The sequence below is a fragment of the Protopterus annectens genome, chromosome 8.part0 (assembly GCF_019279795.1).
Source record: "Protopterus annectens isolate FY-2018-M chromosome 8.part0, PAN1.0, whole genome shotgun sequence".
Lineage (NCBI taxonomy): Eukaryota > Metazoa > Chordata > Ceratodontiformes > Protopteridae > Protopterus > Protopterus annectens.
Window position 1 is genome coordinate 944,890,244 of NC_056741.1, and position 25,213 is coordinate 944,915,456.

Sequence of the window (25,213 nt, forward strand, 5' to 3'; positions counted from 1 at the left end):
CTGTCAGGGTTTTCCAGCTGAATGAAAGAGCATCCACTTTCCATGCTTGTGAGTGGTAAGTCCTTGTGCAGAATTTCTGTAGTTGGCAGTTGTGAGGGGAGGCAAAAAGATCTATGTCTGGGCGTCCCCGTTTTCTTGTTATCATGCTGAAGACCTGTGGATTTAGTTTCCATTCGTGTGGGTCCATGAGATTTCTGCTTAGTTCGTCTGCCAGTGTATTTTTCATTCCTGGCAGGAATTGTGCCTGCAGGTGTACTTGATAGGTCAGTGCTGTGTTCCACAAAGTCATGGCTTGCCTGCAGAGGGGGTAGGAATGTGTGCCCCCTTTCTTGTTTATGTACCACATAACTGTGGTGTTGTCCGTCTTTAGTAATAGTTGTCCTGGATGTAGTAGATCCTTGAAGGCTGTCAGCGCATTCTGTACAGCTAGCATCTATTTTTGATTGATGTGAAGATGCATTTGTTCCTTGGGCCATGTGCCCTGAATACATTTTCCTGCCATGTATGCCCCCAGGCATAATCCGATGCATCCATTGTTATCGTCTGCCTGGCTGTGGGTAAGGTGAAAGGCTGTCCCTTGTTGTGGTGACAGGCCCGGGACCACCATCGAAACTCCTGTTGTAGACAGGGAATTATAGTTATTATTGTTTCCAGGCTGTGGCAATGTTGAGTCCAAACACTTTTTAGATACCATTGTAATTTCCTCATATGAAGTCTTGCATATGGAATTAGTAGAATGCAGGATGCCATGAAGCCCAGGGCCTGCAGAATTTTTCTTGCAGGGAGCTGGGTCTTTGTTGCCATCATTTGAAAGTAATGAGTAAGTTGCCTTTGTTTGTCTGGCGTGAGATAAGCCATCTGGGCAGTTATATTTAAGCTTGCACCCAGGAATATTATCTCTTGAGGGGGCACTAGTTTTGACTTCTTTTCGTTTACTGTGTACCCTAGGCAAATTAATAATCTTTTTAAAACGCCAGATGTTTTAGAAGAATGTCCTTGCTCTCTGCTTGAATAAGGCAGTCGTCCAAGTAGGGATATATTTGAATTCCTCTTTGTCTGCAAAATGCAATTACTGGTGCCAGGCATTTTGCGAAGACCCTGGGCGCAGTAGATAAGCCAAAGGGCAGTGCAGAGAATTGGTAATGCACTGATTAAGCTATGAATCTGAGGTATCTTCTGCATGATTGTCTGAATGGGACATGCGCGTATGCCTCCTTGCGGTCCAAAGTAACTAGCCAAGCCTTCTTGCCCAGCATGGGTAGAAGTTGCTGCAGTGTTAGCATTTTGAATTTTGGAACATCCAGGAAAGTATTTAGGATTGACAAGTCCAGTATTGGTCTCCAGGCTTTGTCCTTTCTGGGTACCAGGAAAAGTTTTGAGTAAAATCATTGTCACTGTTCTTGCTGTGGTACTCTTTGAATAGCTCCCATGTCCATGAGAGCAGCAATTTCCTTTTGTGTCTCTGCCCATTGGTTTTGTGGCAGGTCTGGCATACTTTTTGATTTTGGAAGGGTGTGAAAGTTGAATCTGTAAGCCTGAGAAACTATATTCAGTACCCATTTGTCCTGGGTGATAATGTGCCAATTTTGTGCGAAAAGTGCTAGCTTTCCCCCTAGGGGTGCTGCCAAAAGGTAACTGTTTGGCCTTTGTAGAGGGAAGTCACTGAGACTGTTTCCTATAAGGTTGTGATTTGTCTTCTCCTCCTTTGGGGGCAGAAGCACCCCATTGTTTAGGTCTGTAGGAGCCTTGGGGCTGAGATCTACCTCTTGGGTGTCTGTATCTGCCTCTTTGTGGCCTGTCTGACACCTGAAAGGACCAAATTTTTGAAGGCCAGTTTCTGCTAAACCTAGGTGGTTGAACCTGTAAGATATCCTTTACTGTCTGCATAGATTTTGCTTTATCCTCCATTTTCTTTAACACCTCTTCTGCCTTAACATCAAACAAAGTATCATGCTGTAGTGGAACATCTAATAATTTTACTTTAACATGCTCAGGTAAACTTGGTTCTTTCAACCAAGCATGCCTTTGAATGACAGAGCCTGTAACTGTGGCTCTGCAAGAAGCCTCTAATGAGTCAAAACCACATTGCAGAGTATGTTTTCCCACTTGTTCAGCTGCATGCAATAATTCCTGCATTTCCTTATTGACAGGACTTTCTGAGTTTGTAAGCATTTTCTGTTTTAACAAATACATGAGGTACTGTTGATATTTAAGCATGTGAAACTAGCAGTTTAAAGCCCTTACAGCTAAAGTAGCAGAAGTGTATACCTTTTTCCTCCATCTATCCAGAGCTCTAGAATCCCTATCACAGGGGACAGGGTTCTTTGCAGTGGAAGCTTTAACCTCTTTGGGACCCTGAGAAATTGTTTCTGGGTCAGCAGCAGGGTTTTTATAAAGACATTTGTGAGAGTCAGGGACCCTGTAATACCTATCTGACTTGACTGGTGCAGGGGGTAAAGAATCAGGAGACAGACTGGATTCAGAGAAAACATCATCAACAATATCAAGCACAGGGGGGATAGCCAGGGGCCTGTGCTGAGGCAATAGAAGAAAGTCTCTGAGCCTTTTCTTGGATTCTGAATAATCCTGGCTCTCCCAGTGGAAATGCTCCCTCATGGTGTGCAGAGTTTCCCCAAAAGAATAATCCTCAGGTGGAGAGGCTGAAGTTATAGATTCTTCAGCATCAGAGTCCTCATAAGGAGGGAGACAATAACCCTGATCTGAAGAGGAATCAGAGGAAATAGAAACCTGGTCAGAGGAGTCATAGTCAGTGTCTTGCCTAGGCCTTTTATCAGGAGGGGGATGGCAACCCCTGATCAAGGTAATTAAGTCTTTGGCCATTTTAAGCATCTGTTTCTTTGGCATGGATGACTGTCCAGGAGAATGCTGTACTTGCTTCTTTGTCTTTAATGGTATCTTTGACTGTGCCTTGGCTGCTGCAGTGGACTTAATAGTAAGCTGTGAAGGTCTGAAAACACCCTCAGAAGTCGATGCCTGCTCAGCGGCTCCGGACCCATCTGAGGGAATAGTTTCCGTAGGCCCAATACCTTGAGTATCCAGAGGCCTAGTTGTCTTCACGTGGGAGTCGGATACGGCCTGTGGCTCTGAGGTAGCGGGTGTCAGGGGCTGCAAAAGCACCTCACTGAGAACCGGCGACTGGCCAAGAAGAGGCTTCGTCGTCGGTTTTGGACCTCGGATGCCTGTCCTTTTCCTTATCTTTGCATTTTTTATGAATTCCGGTCATCGGTTGTTCTGACGGCATTATATAGTTAAACCTTTGGCCAAAGTAATGCAAAGCAAAATCAAACCGACGCTTAATAGGCGTTTGTTGAATCTAACACAAAACCAACAACTAGTAACGTCGTGGTCAGGGCCTAGGCAAGGAATACAGTAAGACTGAAAGTCCTTATGAGGTATTTGCTTCCCACAAGAAATACAATTGTTAACTTTTGCTGACATCGGTCTGGAGCAAGAAAAAGTTTCCCCAATCGGGTACTTAGCTTTATTGAAGACTTCGGTTCTGAAACTCTATTTCGAAAATCTCAGGAGTCGACCGAACGGCACTTGCGAACTGCTTTTGCTTTGGGCACCCCCATGGCAAGAAAGACTGGAGAAAATGGCATTGGCTGCATCTTTTATACCCCTGGCGCACTGATGTCAGGGAAGAGGCAACAGCAACCGATGCCGGAGCTAGACTTTGGAACTCGGGCCGACTGCGGGTAGCCTGCCAGCAGGATAACCAAGTGTAATGACTGCAACAGTGAAACACGATGAACATCAGTGGTGTTGTCCATCTTTACCATTAATTGTCCTGGAAGAATGTGGTCCTTGAAGGCTGTCAGAGCGCTCCATACAGCTAACATTTTTTTTGATTGATATGCAGGTGCATTTGACTTGGGTTCCATTTGCCCTGAATGCACTTCCCTGCCAGGTGTGTCCCCCATGCATAGTCTGATGCATCTGTTGTTAGGGTTTGGGCGGCAGGGGGTAGAGTGAATGGTAGTTCCTTGTTTTGGTGGCAGGCCTCTGCCCCCCAAAGGAACTCTAACTGTAGGCAAGGTATGATAGGAATCATAGCTTCTAGATCCTGAGAATGTTGACAGCATAGGCTTTTTAGATACCATTGTAGTTTCCTCATATGCAGTCTTGCATATGGAATTAGGAGAATGCAGGAAGCCATGAACCCCAATGCTTGCAGTACTTGCCTTGCAGATAGCAGGGTCTTTGTGGCCATCAGTTTCAAGTAAGTTGTGAAATTAATTTGTTTCTCTGTCATGAGGAAAGCCATCTGGGAAGTTGTGTTCAAGCTTGCTCCCAGGAATATAATTTGTTGACAGGGTACCATATGTGATTTTTTTTTCGTTTATGGTATACCCCAGACAAGTTAACACCTTTTGTACAAATGCCAGATGATTCAAAAGTATGTCCTGACTTTCTTCCTGAATTAGACAATCGTCCAGGTATGGGCATATTTGAATATTTCTTTGCCAGCAAAATGCAATGACTGGAGCTAGGCACTTTGTGAATACCCTGGGCACAGTAGATAAGCCAAAGGGCAGTGCAGAGAACTGATAGTACATGTAGCCTGCTTTGAAGCGTAGGTATCGTCTGCAAGATTACCTGAGTGGGATGTGCAGGTAGGCTTCCTTTAAATCCAGTGTTGCCAACCAGGCATCTTTGCCTAGCATAGGAAGCAACTGGTGAAGAGTTAGCATCTTGAATTTTGGAATCACCAAAAAGGTGTTTATGATAGAAAGGTCCAGGATAGGATGCCATGAATTGTCTTTTCTAGGTACCAGGAAAAGTCTTGAGTAGAAACCTTGTCCCTTTTCCTCTTCTGGTACAGTTTGAATAGCATTTATGCTTAAGAGAGAGAGTACTTGCTTTTGAGCTTCTGCCCACTGTTTGGGGGTAGATCTGTCCAACCATTTGGGGTTGGTAACGTGTGGAAGTGAAATCTGTATCCTTGGGAAACTATATTTAAAACCCATTTGTCCTGGGTAATGAGTTCCCAGTTTTTGGCCTGCAGAGCAATCTTTCCCCCTAAAGGAACAGTCAGTTGAGAAGTGCTTGGAAGTTGTAAAGTTAAGTCATTGAGACAGCTTACCATAGGGGGGAGTCTTACTACTCCCTGATTTGGAAGTGGGAGCCCCCCACTGCTTAGTCCTGTGCGTATCCTGGGACTGAAGCCTGAGTGTTCTGCTGGTTCTAGGTTTGGACTGAGAGGGTGTGGAAGAGACAGGAAAGGACCAGTTCTTAGAGGGCCAAAGCCAACTAAATCTTGGATGCTGTACTTGTGGGAAATATTTAACAGTTTGCATAGATTTAGCTTTTCCTCCATCTTTTTAAGAACTTCTTCTGCTTTGTTTCCAAACAGGCGGTCGTGATTTAAGGGAGCATCCAGCAATTTAGCTTTAACATGATCTGGCAAAGATTGCTCCTTAAGCCAAGCATGCCTTCTATGTACAGACCCAGTGACAGCAGCCCTGCAAGATGCCTCTACTGAATCAAACCCACATTTCAAAGTATGTTTTCCAACTTGTTCAGCAGAATGCATTACATCCTGTAAATCCTTATTTTCAGCACAGTCAGGAATCAACATCATTTTCTGTTTAAGCAATCCAATAATATGTCGCTGATACTTTAACATATGAAATTGACAGTTTAAGGCCCTAATGGCCAAGGTAGCAGAAGTGTATACCTTCTTACCCCATCTATCCAGCGCCCTGGAGTCTCTATCAGAAGAGGTAGGATTTTTGTCAGTAGTAGCCTTAATGCCCTTGGGTCCCTGTGAAATGGTCTCAGGATCTCCAGTAGGATTTTTAAAAAGGAACTTGTGAGAGTCAGGAACTCTGTAATATCTATCAGGTTTTCTGGGAGCAGGAGGTAAAGAGTCAGGGTCCAAGCTAGATTCCGAAAAGGCATCATCAACAATGTCTAGCACAGGAGGGATAGCTAAAGGCCTGTGTTGAGGCAGGAGTAAGAAATCCCTAAGCCTCTTTTTAGAATCAGAATAATCCTGGCTTTCCCAGCGGAAATGCTCCCTAAGAGTATGCAAGGTTTCACCAAAAGAGAAATCCTCTGGGGGGGGGGGGGAGCAGAGGGAATAGAGTCCTCTGCATCAGAATCATCATAGGTAGATAAGGGTAAATCCTGGTCATCAGAGGAAACAGAAATATCAGAATCCTGGTCAGAAGAATCATAAGCAAATTCAGTCCTAGGTCTCTTAGAAAGGGAAGGTTGGCTTCCCATGATTAAAGTAATAAGGTCCTCAACCATTCTTATCATTTGCTTTTTAGGCATAGAGGCCTGACCATGTGGTCTGGGCATCATTTTTCTAAGCATGGTTTGAGTTTTAGGCCTTGAAGAAAAAGATGGCGTCAGTTTAATATGCATGTCAGTAGGCCTGAATACACCCTCAGAAGCCCGTGCCTTCACAGCGGCTCCGGACCCATCCAAGGTAGAGACATCCACAGGTTCCAAAGCTGAATCATCTCGCAGCATACCGGACTCCAAATGGGTCTCAGTAGAGGCCTGCAAATCTGAAGTAGCGGGTATCAGGGGCTGCAAAAGCACCATACTGAGTGCTGGCGAATTGACGACTGGCTTAGGAGAAGTGTAGTTGGCAGCTTTGGACCTAGGCGGCCTGTCTCTGTCTATATTATTGCATTTTTTCAAAATGTCGGTAGTCGGATGGCTTACCGAAGACATATCTGGATAACTGAACTGAGTACTAAAACATTTAGAAGCATAAATATACCGATGACAGATAGTCCACTGCTTAAATAAGGCACAAAACTGACAGCGAGGTACATCGTGGTCAGGGCCTAGGCAAGGAATACAGTACGACTGAAAATCTTTCTGAGGTATTTGCTTTCCACAAGAAATACAGTTATTGGCTTTCACTGACATCGGTTTAGAGAAAGAAAAAGTTTCCCCAATGGGGTACTTAGCTTTAGTTGAAGACTTCGGTTCTGAAACTCAAAAATGAAAATTTCAGGAGTTGGGCGACCAGTACTTGTGAACTGCTTCTGCTTCGGGCACCGCATGGCAAGAAAGACTGATGTAATGGCATCAGCTGCATGCTTTATACCCCTGACTACCTGATGTCACGGAAGATGAGACAGCAACCAACGCAGGACCCAAGACTTTGACAATCAAGCCAAATGAGGGCTACTGCAAGCAGATAACCTAAATGTAATGACTGCAACAGTGAAACATGAAGAACATCTTGTTATAAATGGCATCACCCACGCTGAACCAGAAGTTCAGAATATGGTGAAATATTTATGCAAAGTAAAAAGCCAAATTAATCAATTCAAAAAAGGCAGCCCCAAAGATATTTGAAGAGAAATACAAACAAAGGCATTCAGACATGGAAAACTTCACAATAAAAAAATATCAAAAAGAAGGAATGTAGAAAAGAAGATTACTAAAGTAGGAGATAAAACATAGAAGTTGAAGTTATAGAATGCCTGCGAAGTGAAGGATTTGGTGTAGAAGGTGTAACACAGACTACATCACAGTATGATGGAAAGAGTCCCCAAAGTAAGGAGAAACAGGAAGATCAGGAGACATCTGAAGAAGAAATATGGACATGGGAAAGGAAAAGAGAGTTAATATGGTGTAATATTTATGTAAAGGAGAAAGCAAAACTAATCAATACAAAAAGAGCAGCACCAAAGATATTTGAAGAGAAATACAGGCAAAGGAATCCAGACATGGAAAACTTTACAATACAAAAAATAAGAAGACAAAGAGGAAAAGTAGAAAAATAGAAAAGAAGACTAGTAATGGAGAAGTTAAAGAAATAGAAATTGAGGTTTTGGAGCACCTGCAAAGTGAAGGATTCAGTGTAGAAAATCTAATTCAGAAAGCACCACAACAGGATAGAGCAATGGATATCCAAATTAAGGAGAAACCAGTGGAATGGGAAGCAACAGGTCAGTTGCCATATGAAGATATTTTGAAGCCTGTCACAGGAAATCAATATAAACGTTCACTTGAAGTTGGACAGTAAGGAAAGGAACAGGAAACTGTGGAAACTCTGATGCAGTCAATGTTGAGGAGTGATAGGCCAGTGAGTTCCCATATGACAGAGCAACAGATGACACAGAATGAAATTGAAGAGAATGTGCCTCCGGAAGATGCTATAAAACTTTCCAAAGAAAGCCTGCAGGAAATGGAGAACAAAAATGTGCCCTCAGTTTAGAAGAAAATGAGCTAAGAGAAGAGTTGTTTGATTTAACAGAGACAGACAGACATACTAAGATGAATGAAAGAAATAGACAGCAGAAGGTCAATAAAACCCAAAAAGTGAGAAGTTTGATAAAACAAATGCACACAGTAATTAGAACTGTCCATAGAGATCCATGTAATAGAACAGAAGTAAATGATATATATTACTGTGCAGCTAAATTAATACCAGACAAAATTCTACCACAAGAACACAGGGTAGTAAGGGCGAGGAAGGATAGAAATCGAATACCATCACAGAAGTATCAAACAGAGATAACTATAAAGCAATTAAGACAAAGTGTCACTGTATATGAGAGGGAACAGATCAACAAAAACACTCAGAAAGACAGATGTGATAAAAGCAATGAGCATTATTATACCAGATCAGGATCTATCGTGCACTATCGCAAATAATAAAACTAAAAATGTCAGCCCAGGCAGAAAAACTTAGAAGACGCGCAGATAAACATAAAGGAAAAGTACAAAATAAGCAATATACTGATGACCCAAAAAAGGTTTATAGAGAGCTGGGAAACAAAGTAAAAGAAATTGAAAGACCACATATTTTGGAGAAGTATTTATGAAGATCCTGTGGAACAAAATAAAGATACTAAATGGATAGAAGAAATAAAAGAAAGAATAAGAAGTTCAAAGTTACACAATATGAAATGGGATGAAGTAACAGCCAGAAACATTTAAACAAAGTTAAGAAAAGCCTCTAATTGGAAAATTCCAGGCTCAGATGATGTATCTAACTTCTGGTTAAAAGTATTAACATCTTTGCACAAAGATTTAGCCATGAGTAAGAACAATTTATATGCTCACCCAAAACAGACACCAACTTGGCTAACAGGAAAAACAATGCTTCTTCTTAAGAGTGAACCTGCAAGCTACCCTAAGAATTATAGATCAATAACTTCCCTTCCAAGGACGTATAAACTATACACAGGAATTGATACTGACAGTGTTTACAGCCATTTAGAAGAAAATTCAATGATAGCAACAGAACATAATGGCAACAAGAGAAAGTCATGCAGAATAATTGATCATTTGTTGTTAAATAAAGTCATAGAGGAGAATTGTAAAGAGAGGAAGAATCTAAGTATGGCATGGACTGACTACAAAAAAGCATTTGAGAGTATCCCACATTAATGGATAAAAAAGGTGCTTAAAAATGTATAAGATACAACCTACACTGATAAATTACACCACAGTGACCATGAAACAATGGCAAACCACTTTGCAGCTAAGCCATAACAAAGGACACATTATTATCTCAGGGATAAAAACCCAAAGGGGGATATTCCAGGGTGACTCTCTGTCACCATTGCTCTTTTGCCTTGCCCTTAACCCATTAAGCTGTCTGCTTAACAGATTAAGTCATGGCTATAATTTGACTTCCAAAAAGCAACAAAATGTAAGGACTTCACTTCTTCTCTTTGTCGACGTTTAAAACTGTATAGATCATCAGATGAGGAACTGAAAGCACAACTGCAAGTTGTCGAAACTTTTTCAGATGATATAAGAATGTAATTTGGTCTTGATAAATGTGCAAAAGCAGCCTTTGAAGCAGGAAAGCTGCAACACCAAGAAAACATCAGTTTGGGACAGGTATGTGATATAAAAAAACTTGAGCGAGAGAGTGTATAAACATTTGGGAATTCATGAACGATCAACTATAAAACATGAACAAATGCGAATAAAACTCAGTAAGTAATATTTTTAGAAGACTTAATCCTGAAAAAGTGCAGTTTTGTACCTACCATAAATGTAGATGTCCGATAGATATGCAACTGCAGTCCTGACATATGGGTTGTCCTGCCTCAGGCAGCCCTTCGGTCAGCCAGATTCCAAAGTCTGGGTCTGGCGTTGACCGATGTCGCCTTCTCCCCGATGCCAGAGTGGCTGGAGTATAAAGGCATCAGCCGACGCCATCTTCTTCAGTGTTTCTTGCCCCAGATGCCAGGTGCCCTCCAAGGAAGGCTAAATTTTGAGAATGGATAAACAGATAAAACCAGACATGCGCAACAGTAATAAACAGATACACCATAATATATATCACCAGCTGATAGGTAAGGGGAGAAAGGACCCAAAAGGGGAAAAACAGAGGGGTAGGAGGGAGGGAAAACCTGAATGCAGTTGCATATCTATCGGACATCTACATTTATGGTAGGTACAAAACTGAACTATGTCCTTCAAGAATGCAACTGCAGTCCTGACATATGGGTTGAATACCATAGCCAAGCTGGGGGTGGTAGGACTAAGCAAGAGATGGTGTAGCTAGAAGGCCCTGCAGGACTGCCGAAGCAAAGCCTGCTCGGGATCTGGAGTATAATGGCAGGTTGTAGTGTTTGGTAAATGTATGCACGGAGCTCCATGTAGCAGCCTCTAGGACATCTTTTGTAGCCACTCCTCTTAGAAAGGCTGTGGAAGTGGCCATAGCCCTGGTGGAGTGTGGTCTAATATTAGCTGGCACACTTTTTCCATGGAAAGAGTAACAGAATCTGATGCAGTGTCCAATCCATTTTGAGACAGTTTGTTTGGTGACTGCTTTTCCTTGCACTCCAGCAGCATACGCTACAAACAGTTGGTCAGACTTCCTGGTGGACTTTGTTCTGTCCAAGTAGTAGCGTAGTTGTCTGTGAATGTCTAAAGTATGCAGCAACTTTTCTCCTTTATTTTGAGGGTTAGGAAAGAAAGAAGGCAGGTGAATTGCTTGGTTTAGAGACACTCTGGATATCACCTTAGGCATGAATGAAGGATTGGTCCTAAGGGAAACTCTGTCCTGATGAAAGATGAGAAAAGGAGGAACTGCCATGAGGGCCTGTATCTCCGAGACTCTTCTTGCTGAGGTGACTGCCAACAGGAAAACCATTTTCCAAGAAAGAAATTGCATTTCTGAAGATGCTGCTGGTTCAAAAGGAGGAAGAGTTAATTTTTCCAAGACGTAATTGAGGTCCCATGCAGGAATTGGTAGCTTCCTTGCAGGTTTGATATTCTTTATGCCTCTTAGAAGCTGTCTTAGCAAGGGATGCAAAAACACAGGTAGATCACAGTTGTAATGTGCTGAGATAGCTGAAGCGTGGATTTTGATGGAAGAGTATGAGAGGCCACTGTGAAACATTTCTGCCAAGTATTCTAATATCTGAGGTATGTTCATCAGTGATGCATCCTGGCCCTTGTTGACATTCCAGATGGTGAATCTCTTCCATTTGGCCGAATAGGTTTTTCTGGTGGAAGGTCTGCGTGCTCCAGCAAAATTTCCTGAACTTTTTCGGAGAGGGAGTCATGGGTCTGAGTCATGGAACTCTCCAAGCTGTCAGCTTTAAGGTTTGCAGGTTCTGATGAAGAGTCTTGTAAATGTGTTGAGTCAGGAGCAGAGGCCATTGAGGCAAGGGCCACGGTTTGGTGTGAGTTATGCTCAGTAGTAGTGGATACCAGTGTTGCCTTGGCCATTCTGGAGCTATCAGGATTCCTCTTGGTTGTTCTGCCTTGATCTTCAGTAACACCTTGGTGAGCAAAGGTAGTGGAGGGAATGCATAAATTGTTAGAGCATTCCAGCTGAAGGAAAGAGCATCCGTTCTCCAAGCTAGAGGATGGTGTATCCTTGTGCAGAACCTTTCCAGGTGATGATTGAGATGAGATGCAAAGAGGTCTATGTCTGGTCTTCCCCATGCAGATGCTATTTGTGAGAAAATGCGTGGGTGTAGCATCCATTCGTGTGGATCCAAGAAATTTCTGCTCAACCTGTCTGCCAGAACATTGTCCTTGCCCGGAACAAACTGGGATTGCAAGTAGATGTTCAGTTTCAGGGACTTTTTCCAAAGAATCATTGTTAGTCTGCAGAGGGGGTAGGAATGAGTGCCCCCTTGTTTGTTTATGTACCACATGACAGTGGCGTTGTCTGTCCTTATTAGCAGATGACCTTGCTGAAGAGATTTTCCAAAGGCTTCTATTGCATGTATCACTGCCAACATCTCTTTTTGATTTATGTGCTGATGCATCTCCATGGGAGTCCATTGCCCTTGAATGCATCTGCCATCCATGTGCGCCCCCCCCATCCCTGGTCTGAGGCGTCTGTTGTAATAGTTTGACTTGTTGGAGGTTTGTTGAAAAGCATGCCTTCGTTTAAGTGACTTGCTTGAGCCCACCACAAAAATTCCCTTTGCAGGCATGGTATAAGTGGTATTATGTCTTCTAGGTTGTGGCTGTGTTGCGACCACAAGCTTTTTAGGTACCATTGCAGCTTTCTCATGTGTAGTCTTGCCAGAGGGATTAGAAGAATGCAAGATGCCATGAACCCCAGAGCCTGCAGGGTCTTCCTTGTGGTCAGGTGGGTTAATTGTGCTAGGCCTTTGAAGTAAGCTGTTAAATGCTCTTGTTTCTCATCTGTGAGGAAAGCCATTTGTAGCTGTGTGTCCAGTTTTGCTCCTAGAAAAATAATCTCTTGGGATGGCAGTAATCTTGATTTTTGAATGTTGACTGTGTATCCCAAAGCCTGCAGCAATTGAATGACGTAATCCAAGTGTTTTATCAAGGTCTGTTTGCTGTCTGCTTGTATTAGGCAGTCGTCCAGGTAAGGGTATATTTGAATCCCCTGGAGTCTGCAATGTGCCACTACTGATGCCAGGCATTTCGTGAATACTCTGGGCGCAGTAGATAAGCCAAACGGCAATGCTGAGAATTGATAGTGCTCTGTTCCTGCAAGAAATCTGAGGTATCTTCTGCAACTGTGTCTGATAGGGACAAGCAGATAAAAATGAATGTGCCAAAAAACAAAAGAAAGAATATAAGGTGAAAAATCAGATGAGAAGGCAAAACGTGGAAAATGCATAAATACAGTTGTATATATAGAAAATCGATGGAAGAACTTCATGCTGATCAGGAATGAATGCAGGAATGGTTAAGAAGAGGCTAATTCAAACCAAAAGATGAAAGGTTAATATTGGTATTGTGCCACTCAACCTTAGCTCCCAGTGCCACTGTCGAATAAAGCCACTGTAGTGATCCCTGGGGTGAATTTTCTATTTCCCATCCACTCATCAATATTTCTCTTGAAGAGGGTCAGTGAGGTGCTTTGCTTGACATGTATGGGAAGTCTATTCCATAGCATGGGCAGTCTCTGGGTTATGAATCTGTCCCTCCAGCATGTTTTGTTGATTGTGGTAATAAGGATGAGGTCTCTGCAGTGTGTGGTGTGGAGGGATTGGGATATCTTTAGATGTAGCATTTCTAACAGAACTGGGTCAGACATGGCTTTGTAAGTCAAGCACAGACTACCTCTAAGCAGGCGATATGAGACATAGCATAGTTGGAGTTTTTTTAGTCTGTCAATATAGGACAAATATTTAAAGCCTAGGGTCATCTTTGTGAGGTACTTTTGCATCCTCTCCAGTTGTTGCAGGTGTTTAGTGAGGTACATGCCAAATGGGGCATTGTACTCAATGAGTGGCCTAATGAGGGAAGAGTAGAGGGAGACAATGACCTCTTTCTTCCTGGATGCAAAACCCTTAGTAATGAGATGTGCCACATAGAAGGACTTTCTAACCACAGTGGCAATGTAGTGGTCAAAATAGAGGTTGCTGTCAACCTGTGTTCCCAGAGCTCTTATAACACCTTCTGTGTTCAGTGGACTACCATTGTTGTGATAATTCATGGGAACCTGTTTTTGCCCAAAGGGGATGACAACACATTTTTGGCATTGAGCTTAAGGCCACAGTTCTGACATCAGTCATTGGTCTCAGTGAGGCCTTTTGTAGGATGTCAGCATCACTCGTGGAGTTAATAGCTCCCAACTTGCAATCATCTGTAAACTTTGTCAGCCAGAGTCTCTTCGTGTTGGCTTGGACTTCAGAGAAGTAGATACCAAACAAGAGAGGACCCAGGACCAAACCCTGTAGGACTCCACTCATGACTGGTCAGCAGTCTGACTTGGAGTCAGCTACTTTCACACTGTGGGTTCTACCTGTGAGCCAATTTGCAAACCACCTAGTGATATAGGGGTTGATGCCTAGCGTAGTGAAGTTTTCTATGATTCCTGAGTGGGGAATGGTATCAAAGGCCTTGACCAGGTCAAGGTAGGCTGTATGAACCACCTTGCCTTCATCCACAGCTCTGGTGACTGACACAAAGAAGTTGACCAAGTTGAGAAGGCATGATCTACCCTTCACAAAACCAAACTCTGTGGGATCCAGAGTTTGGAGATTCCCTATATCCTTGTTTAGCTTTGCATATCAGACTCATCAAGCTAATGGGGTGATAGTTCCCAGGGTCTGTAGTCGCTCCTCCTTTGTGGACAGGGATGACTGTAGCAGTACACCATTTGGTAGGGACAAAGCCTGAGGTGAGGCTGTGACTGAACAGGACACACAGGCCAGGTGCCAGTTCATTCTGTACTTCATGTAGAACACAGCCAGTGATATTGTCAGGTCCCATAGAAGCTGTATTGTTGGCCTTGGACAGTGTTGTTTTAACCTGTGCAGCAGTAATACTGAGTGCCTGGCAATCTACTGGTATTGTGACTGGTCCCTTGGGGGGAAAGAGGGGTAAAGTTGGCACTGAATCTGTCGGCTAGTATATTAGCAATATCTGTTGGGTCGGTATAGGAGGTACCATTGTGCAGTAGCTCAGAGCAAATCTGGGCATTGCCATGGAGATTGTTTACATAACTATAGAAGGCCTTGTGGTTTTCTTTACTATCTGCTGCAATTCTGTTTTTGTAGCTAGCTTTAGAGGATTTGATGAACGATCTCAACTTTTTGTTGAGGCTGATAATGGAGTTTTTCCAGTCTTGTGACTTCACATTATTCCACATCAGTTTCCTCCTTCTGTTGTAGAGTTTGTTTCTGGCAGGAAACCACCAGATTGGCTTCCTTTTTTGGAGGAGAGCGTCTTGGTTCTGTTGGGTATGGCGAGATCTATGCATTTGTGTACGTGTTTGTACAGTGCATTGGTGTATGATTCGGTGGTCATGCAATTGCATGCGTGCCATGAAGTTAGCCACTTCTGTTTTTAGGAGCCCAAAGTTAGCTTTGGAGAAATTTTTTCATGGTGGTTACCTTTGCGGGGGTGGGAGGGATGTGGATTTCCAAGGTGATTAGTTTCTGGTCGGCTCTAACCAAGGAGGAGTTAACTATTGGTGTAGAGCAATGGTCGACCATGATAGTAACGACCACATCAAGGATGTTGCTACCTCTAGTGGGGATAAGAATGAGCTGGCCCAGGGCATTGGAATTAATGAATTCCAGGAAACATTGGGCAAGTGTATTGGTACATGAGTAGTTTTCCTAGTTAATTGAGGGGTAGTTGAAGTTGCCCAGTATGAGAGTGTTAGGTTGGACCCTAATATTATCTAGGGTACTTAGGAATGTGGAGTGTGAGTCTTGGGACATGGTTGGGGACCTATAGCAGGCTATGACCTGAATTGCTGTCTTACCCAATGTTAGCTGCACCTGAAGTATCTCATATGAGTTATGTTGGGCTACTAGTCTTGAGGTTTGTGCATCCTTTATGAATATGGAAACACCACAGCCTTTGGAGCTTCACTCTAAGTTCTGCGGCCAAAAGGTGTGGAATGAGTTATAGCCTGGTAGTGCAGGGGTGCTTTCTGCTGCCTTGAACCAGGTCTCTGTTATGGCACAAATGTCGATGTTCTCCATTTTTAAGGAATGCTTTGAGTGAGTGCATTTTGTGATTTAGACTTCTAGCGTTGAGCAGCATGACCCTCAGATTGCATTTGTTTGTAGCTGTTATGGTAGTAAATTGGTCTTTGGAATGCCACCTAAAAAAGGCACTGTAGGGGTGGCAAGAGCCTTGGCCAGTTTCCAGAAGCCCAGAGGTGACAGATGCAGACCATCTCTGGCAAAGCATCGAGGTCTGTCAATCATGTCATCCCAGGTAGACAGATACTGGATCTCCTTAGAATGACACCAGAGACTTAGCCAATTGTTGAAATCATTCATTTTCTGCTTGTTCTGTGGTATCATTATGGGTGATGGTAGGATGCTGCTCAGAGCCTGGGCTACATTATTCAAGAGCTCCTCAATGTCTCTTTTCATGTAGTTCAGGGATGTACATCTCAGGTCATTCACACCTTCATGTACAATGGCCGAGTCATAGTTGTACCTGTTGATGAGGAACCTGAGTGTGTGTGTTATGTGGCGGATCCTGGTGCCTAACAGGCGGCTGACTGTTACTTTCTCCTTATTCAACCTATTGAGTGGGACATCAGTGTGCCTCACTATCGAGTCACCTATGACTAGTGTGTTGGGCATGCTGTTTTGCCTTAGGGGCTTTGGTTGAGTGGCACGTTGTTTAGTAGAGTTATGTGTCTTGTGATTAGTATTGTGTTGAGGTAGTTGAGTGCATTTCTGCCTTGAAGGTCTCTGCTGTTTGGGTAGATGTTTATTGAGAGCCTCCATAAAGGTGGGTGTGTGGTCTGTATTTTTATGTGAAGGCAGTGCTAGTGTGTGTTCTGGAGGGCTATGTGTTCCATGTGGTGTGGTGCAAGTGTTGACCTTCTCCTCCTGACCAGCTATTCCGGCCTTGGCTGGAGAGTGTTTGGCTTCCAATTTGGATATATAAGTGCATCTCTCGCAAGTCTGAGTGTTGCAAGGTAAGACGAGAGGGTTGTCAGTGTACATGAGGCAGTTGCTACATTGCGTCAGGATGCCCAAGTTCACCAGGTTGATAGGAGAATGCACAGGGAACTGATCTTTAGACATGGACATGATATATGAGGACATACGTAACTTGCAAACATTGCACCCATGACAGTTTGCCTTTGTTAAAGGATGATCATGCCTATTGAATCCAGTGGACTTTTTTGAGAGGGTCACCAAAGCAATGGATGAAGGCGAGACTTTGCACACAGCCTACCTTGACCTGGTTAAGGCTTTTGATAAAATACTCCACTCACACATTATAGACAACCTCACTAACTTAGTTATAAACCTTTTTATCACCTGCTGGACAGCCAGCTGACTCACTGATAGGACCTAGGAGGTCAAAATAGGTAAGACCACCTCCACCAAATGACCAGTCACTAGCAGAGTCCCCTAGGACTTGGCAATGGATCCACTACTTTTTGCCATCTTCTACTTTTGGCTTTTCCCGGTCAGGGGTCGCCACAGCGGATCACCTGTCTGCTCATGATTGGCAGTGGAGTTTTACGGTGTCGAGTTGCCAGCCCGGCACCCAACCTTCCACAGAAGGCACACACACGCACACACTCACACCTAGGGCCAATTTACAGTGTCCAATCCACTACTTCTCTGAAATGGAAGCAAATGCTGAAGGTTTATGGCTGACTAACTTTGCAGGTGATTGCAAGCTGGGGGTTATCATTGACTCCACTGCAAACATTAGCATTCCTCAAGAAGGCCTACCTCTGACTAACAAATAATGCCAAAGTCATAGTCTTACACTCAATTCCAAGAAATGCATAAATGTACCTTTTGGAAAGTCAATCATAATGGCTAATTATTATGTTGATAATATGCCCCTAAGAGTTAACCCAGTGGTCAGAGACCGAAGTATTCACTCAGACAGTAGCTTTACCTTCGACCACCACGTGGCCACAGTGGTAAGGAAATCGTTTTATGTTGCACAGCTCATAAGTAAGGACATGGCATCTAGGTACAAACAGATTACTATCCCACTGTACTCTGCCCTTATCAGACCAGTCACAGAGTACAATGCTCCCTTCAGTATGTACCTGACCAGGCATATGCAGCAACTAGAGTGACCTAAGAGGTTCCTTACAAACACAATACAAGGTGTAACAAACCTGCCTTGCACAGATTGCCTTAAAGCCCTTTCACTCTACTCAGTCTCCTATAGATTGCTGAAGGGTGATCTATGCCTTTCTTAAAAGGCATTTGCAAACTTCACATTTACAAATTTCCTGCATATTCATAAGTCAAACATTACCAAAAATACAAAGTCTAGGGACCAGGACTTTGTCTGTGACTTAAACAGAAACTGCCCCTCCTAGGGAACGGGCTTCCCATTTGTGTGAAGCTGAGTTCACCTACTACCAAATTTAAGCACAACCTAGATCAGTGGATGGGAGACAGGAAATTTACACCAGGCCTGGCAACCATGTCGATCATACACAGAGGCTGCATACAAGCCAAGGCCCTCATTGTCCTGTATGGATACAGGACATCATTATTATTTTGATAAAGCCTAGTAAAAATCTACAAATCTAAACATCTAAGAAAAACACTGTGGAGGTAGTTTTATCACCCAGTGGTTTTCTCATCTCTGGAACAATCTGCCCATACATGTTAAGTAGAATAACACCCTTGCCTCCTTCAAAGAATAACTATGACAACTAGATGCAAGTTCATTCTCATCTGACATTATTCTCCTGGAAGTGGTGGTTATGTCTTGAGGCTGGTATTTGGCAAGTCACAATGTGGTCTTTAGACCTATTTGTCTTGTTGTTCCCATGATGCTATTATCCTACATCTCCATAGCACTACATTATTACTTTTTTCTAACTTAGTTTATAACGTATTTATATTAGGCTGGACACATACACATCCCCTGAGCTACCCAAGCTACCCAGTGTATTCAAACAGATCAGTCTAGCTTTGTAAAAGCGACATTTGGGGAATATTTCTAGTGCTGTAAACAAAATGGAATATATATAAGGAAGGCTGTGCACCCATGAGCTGTTCTTGCCCTTGACACCAACAAGACTTTATACTATGCTCACTGGTCCTTACCTACTGAAGTACCTAGTCATTTCAATATGCTAGATATTATATACAGGAGGTATAAAGTACTTGTATAAAGGGTCTTATGCAATGACAAGAATGGCCCCTTACATCTTGCAGTCTTTTTCTGTAATGTGTGGTGTGAGGCGGGGCTGCCCAATAGCCCTGGTATAATTCATTTTGACTACAGATTTTGTAGATCTAGCCTAATGACGTTCTCTTCAAAAGTTTTCCTTCAGCTACCCTCTTGGAGAAATTTCTAGTCAGAACAACCTTTTTGTCCATTATCTATCCTTTTCTTTACAGATCCTGAAAACATAATATCAGAAATTCTGAATTCGTAGGAATCCTTTTCTTGTTATAAGGTCAAAGCTTCAAAGTCTGTTCTTCGTTCCCATAATGTTTCTACCCATGCAGACTTTCAAAGATAATAACATTTCATCTGAAACCTCTCACACTTAGGATACTTTTGTATTTTTCTTGCAGTTGAACCTACAACTATTAATGATTTAAATAAAGGAAAAATCACACCACCATCACAAAACATCTTGCAAAACATGCACAGTTGGGAACTCTTTATGGAATTAAGGATACTTCTTGTTAAGTTAATTATGCATCCAAAGTTACTCTGTATCCCATCCTACTATTAAACTAAGTTGTATGGAAATGGGATATACAGGTTCGGTCATTTATTTGCACCCTTGGTAAGACAAGAGCTACACTGGTCCTAAATTATACTTTGAAAAAAGTCATGAAGTTTCAACATCCCAAGTTTTTATTTACACTACAAGGCTATGGTGCTCTATTTTGCAGTAATGTGATGTTATCAGACAGAAACAGCCTCAAAGCTGACCTTGCGGGTTGATTCCTATTTTTCATTGGTATCAGTCACTTTGTCTACTGGTGCCCAAAAGTATTACTCTCAACACCCTTGGCACTAGCTTTGCTGAACCATCATCATCCTCTCAGTTCATCGCAATATGCCAATACTACAGATTACTGAATGTTACTCTCTACAGAGTACTGAATGTTACTCTGCAGCATTTTGATGTAAAAAAGGCGAGTTTCTTCTTTATTTTTACACTTGATGCCCTTCAGAATGATCTGTTATTCTAAATCCATTGTTTAACTACTCTTTTGTGACCTAAAGACATTTTTTAACATTTACAAGTTCTTTAAGAAGGGCAGCAGATCCATACCTCTCAACCTCTTAAAGCAAGAAATCTGGACAAGCCATAAACAAAAGTGGGGCAAAGGCTCAAAAATTGGAACAATTTTTAAATATTGCTCTTACAAACTTAGAAAGTTGATAAAATAACAAATTTTGCATTAAAACAAATTTTCTGAAGGGTATGAAGTCTGAAACTCAAATGTTTGTCATTATTTTCTAACTTGAATCCTTAATGAGTTGCCATTAATTTGATAGAAAACCTCAATTTTATGAAAAATGGACCAAAACGTATAAGGCAAAAATCTGGACATTCTGTGAAACTCTATACAGTTGAGGGGTATGAACAGATCTCATTTCAATCTTTTTGTGCTATTTATAGTTCAGACATTAAAAGCATCTTCTATTACAATCAAGTCTCTCACTACCTTAAAACCATGGTGCAATTATTAGAACACTCCACACTCCGGAAGGTACTCAGTGCTGTATAGAGAGAAAAGTACATCTCAGGTGAATGGCGAATAAGCATTCTAGTACCAGTATATAAGAACAAAGGTGACATTGACAACTGTGGGAAGTACATAATTACTAAACTCATGTAGCACTGCAAGGGAGTGCTGGAGAGAGAGAGACATGGATAAACAAATATGCAGAACAGTAGAAAGTAAGATCAAAGATGACAGGTTGTATTCGGATCAGGATGCAGTACAACCATGTTTGCACTGAGACAGATGTTGTAGAAGAAGCTGGATATCAGGAAAAAAACAATTGGGCATTCCCAAACTTGAAGAACTCATATAAACAGGTCCAGGAATAACAATCTGGGCAGACCTTCAGTAGCTCAAAGTCCTGAGAACATTTATAGCATTAGTGCAGGCTGTGTACACAGACCCAATGACAAAACAAACAGCGTTTGGACTCGCAGAGTAGTTCCCAGTGGGAGTGGGTGTGCCTCTGTATTCAGTTCTGAGTCCACTGCTTCTCTTACAAGTGATGAGGACAGATCAGCAAAGCTGTTGTATGTAGGCAATGGCACACTACAATCAGACTCTGAACAGGAATATTAGAAAATGATGAGAAATTGGAATGCAAATCTAAAGGCACACTGGATGAAACTGAGCACGCACAAGACAGTTGTCATGGCGGCAAATGCGGGAAATCAAAAGAAGCTGAAAAGGGGGACAGAATAAACAGTAGAAAGGTTAATAGCTTGAAGTATTTGGGAAGGGTGGTTGAAGAGAAGTCTGGATAAAGAGGCTAAATTTAGAATCAGATGGGCTACAGCCAAATGACATAGAATGTCAGGGGTAGTATGCGACAGAAGAATGCCAAAGAAGCTAAAAAATAAAGTATACAAAACAGCAGTGCAACCAGCACTACTGTATGGTACAGAAACCTGGGTAGTGAAGACATAGCAGTTGAGGAAGCTGTAGGTAACAGATGAAGTGCCTTATATGGGTGGTTGGATGTACTCTGTGGGGCAGACGAAGTAATAAGACATCAGCACATAACTCAGCATATTCCATGCCTTTGGTCTGGGTTAACAGATTACAGTGGTTTATTTGCAACTGCAGAAAAGCAGGAGATGATTTGGGAGAGCCAGGAAGAAGGTAAGTGGAACTGAGGACATCCAGCCAAGAGATGGAGGGACTGTGTGAGATAGGATCGGTGACAGTCAGGCTTTATTATCAAAGATGGTAGAAAAGTAGCCCTGAATCGAGAGAGGTGATGACACCCCAACTACATCTAGAAAAATGTGAAAAGGAGGGTTGATAATAAATGATGATTATGATGCTGTAGCAGTGGCATGTCAGAAACAACAGTAACATCAAGACAGAGGCATTACATTCTTATGGTAAATACAGACAAACTAACCGAATGAGGTGCTACAAGATACAAAACATAACTGCTCAGTGTTTTTATTGCAGTTTGCCATTATCTTCACTTTGTTTTGCTCATTCTTCCTACTTTTCACTGTTTAGCACATCTACATGACATCTGTGTGCTAGGAACTTTATTCTGCACCTGTTGAATGCTGCAAGTAGTATCATGACAAAGTCCGTCATTCTTCCCAGCATGTATGCATGCATGCCAGACAATGATGCTAGGGGCCAACACTATTCTGAGTCCAGGAATGCCCAGCATTAAAAATGAATTCTAAGCTCCCCAAATGAATTGGAAGTTATCTTTTCTGACTAATCTGGGGGGCTTCTCAACTTGCTATCCCAAAATGTACTCAAAAGAAGCTGTATCAGTTGACAAGAAACTTTGAAAAACTTTGGGTGCAAGCTATAATGAGAACCTGCCTACTTCTAAGACAGTATAACTACAGCTGTGATGGCTACTGTTGGAAAAAAAGCTTTTTCACATCTGCCACTACAGTGTGTTAAAAACTGGTGATCATATGTTGGTGTCCCTAAGCTGTTGCATGCCTTATAAGTCTGTTGTATTACAGAGCATTGTCTTTGTGCATATCATACAATAAGCTGTTTTGTAAACTGAGAGATTGAAACCTTCAGCCCTGGACACTAAAAATTATGGTTAGCAGTGAAGAACCAATAATTTATTATAAAAAAGTATTATACATATAACATATGTATTGCTGACAGCAGGGATATAGCAGCATGAGTGGGTGAATAAAGGAGAAATAAAGCTACACTGTTTGGAATACAAAAAAAAAATGCCATGCTAAAAAGGTGTCAAGTCTACTGCCTTTGTTGTAGCCCATAAAATAATGTATTATAATGAGAAATTTTTACTATCAATAACTCTCAGCTATCCATATTTTCACAGAATGTCCAGATTTTGCTTCATATTTTTAGTTTGTTCCTCATTAAATTTGTGTTTTTTTGGCACATCACTGAGGACTGAAGTCACTAAATAATGACATACATTTGGTTTTCAAACTTTGCATCCTTCAAAAATGTATGCTAACACAAATTCTATTATTCTAGTAGCTTTCTAACTTTATAAGAGCAATATTTAAAATCTGTCCCTATTTTTAGGCCTTTATCCCCCTATTATTTTAGGCTTCATCTAGATTTCTTGTGCTAAGAGGTTGAGAGGTTTGTTAAAACCCTACAGAAATCTTCTTGGAATAATTAACTGAGTACCCCCCATTATTAGCCCGCAAAAAAAAAAGTCTTTCAAAAGTTGTCCTTGATCTTTAATCCAAGTCAACCAGTATGAGACTTTAAATCTTCTTCAGTATATTCTAATACACCTGCAATCTGTGGACAGTAGTTTGCTCTTCCCCCGAGACTTCCACTGGAGACCACCCATCCCGATCATGTTGCCTGCCAATGCCAAAAAAAGCACATAATATTTTCCTGCAACAGAGGTATATATAATCTGAGGCAACTATATTTGAATATACAATTGCCTAACAGATGGATAGGTCATACATTACTGGGACAGTAGCCTACAATAGTACGAACCTGACATCTTTGTGTACTGAATAGAACTGCCATTCACAAGGTGCATGGAAGCACAAGGTGAAATAACAGCAAATTATCTTCTTCGAAGGGCAAACATGTACTGGAATATGCACTTACCTTCAGCTTTATAGACTGCTACCTGAGGTTATAGGCTTGGACTCACTTAGAAACCATAACAGATGAAAACCTTTAATTAAGAGTTCACTGGAGTGCAGCATCCCCTCTCCCCCATGCCATGAAACTATTGTGGCACCTCCACTCTGTCAGCCAGGGATAATTTCAAAAATGTAATGTCAGAATAGTAAGGTTGCCTGACTCTGTACCTGCATATCAAAGTATTTTGAACACTTTACATATTACATTGTAACATAAATTGGTGACATGACAGATAACTGACCCAGACAGCTTGTACCTTTGGAACAGGCTAGCCCCTTGCATGTCAAACAAAGTACTGCACAGAGCATTTTTAAAACCAATTATTATGATTGGGTGTGTATTCACAAACTCACGAGGCATCACCACTGCAGAATACACATGGCTGTCTTTTTTCATTAGGACTAATTCCCTTTCAAGTTTACTAGAGTGAACTGGCTAAACTTCTAAATGGACAACCAAATGTTCTGCCCACAAATAAGTTGTGAAAGAATGTCTTGTAAGCAAGCACTTTTTGATGCAAATGTTAACAGAGCTGCTTCTATTGTCACTCTGAAAGGTAAATGGTAATGAAGGCCTGAACGAAACAGCACAACCCTTATATTCTTTAGAAAGGAAAATGAAGAAGGGACACCACAATGAGATCAAGTGATACCCACTGCTGACGTACAGGTACCAAAGCAGAGATAATCCTAAGGGAAATATTGTTTACATTTCACCATATGACAGGTAGCATATTTATACAAATTACCTGACGATGCTCAGACTGCAGGGCTGACAAATAGCTCTCCAGTGCTACTCTACGGTTATCATTCAGCAATGCCACAACTCGTGCCAAGTGTGTTTCCACCAGTCTCTGACGCTCACTTGCCACTTGGTCTTCAAGTGTCTGCAGGACAGTCTGAAAGTGCTGATGGAAGAAAATTAAAAAAAAAAAATTAGAGCAGAACAGACTCTTTATATGTAAGCATTTAGAACACAAAATATTCTATACAATTTACAATTAGAGGCAAAATAAATTACTTCTGGATGAGTTTACTACTGTTTTGTTCTACTCCATAACAGGAAGTGAACACATCATGGCATGTAGTGCTCATCTTTTGAGAATGGCCCTACCCAAACTCAAGCTACAATGTGATACCAAATACAGGAAGGACAATTAGGGCAGAAAATCCACAGTTAAACCTTATTGGTCTTGGCATTACTTCTTTGTTAGTTATTCAGTTCACCTAACGAATGTACTACTCACAACTGCTCTCTTTGAGACTATGGAAATGGTTCTGGAGAACAGCATTTTGGGGATAATCTTTTGAGCAGGAAGCATTTGTATATGCATCCATTAAATATAGACAAATAAATCCCTAAAAACAATCTTTCCCCTCTATCATTCCACTTTACTGATTTTATGTGATTTTGTTTTTGGGGGGGGGGTTTACAAAACAGTTTCTCTCATTACAACACTGGCTGTTCAGCACACAGGAGAATAATGTCTA

At 41.9% G+C, this 25,213-nt stretch overlaps 1 protein-coding gene across 3 annotated transcripts in view; it reads right to left on the minus strand.

The window, feature by feature from the left end:
• The window catches only part of LOC122809173 (amyloid-like protein 2), a 1,365,390-nt gene that overhangs the window by 343,461 nt on the left and 996,716 nt on the right, over nucleotides 1-25,213 (minus strand). For all 3 annotated transcript variants that reach the window (XM_044080467.1, XM_044080466.1, XM_044080465.1), the window contains exon 9: nucleotides 24,472-24,630. In XM_044080467.1, the coding sequence (XP_043936402.1) occupies nucleotides 24,472-24,630 (159 nt within the window). The remainder of the gene's footprint in view (nucleotides 1-24,471; nucleotides 24,631-25,213) is intronic.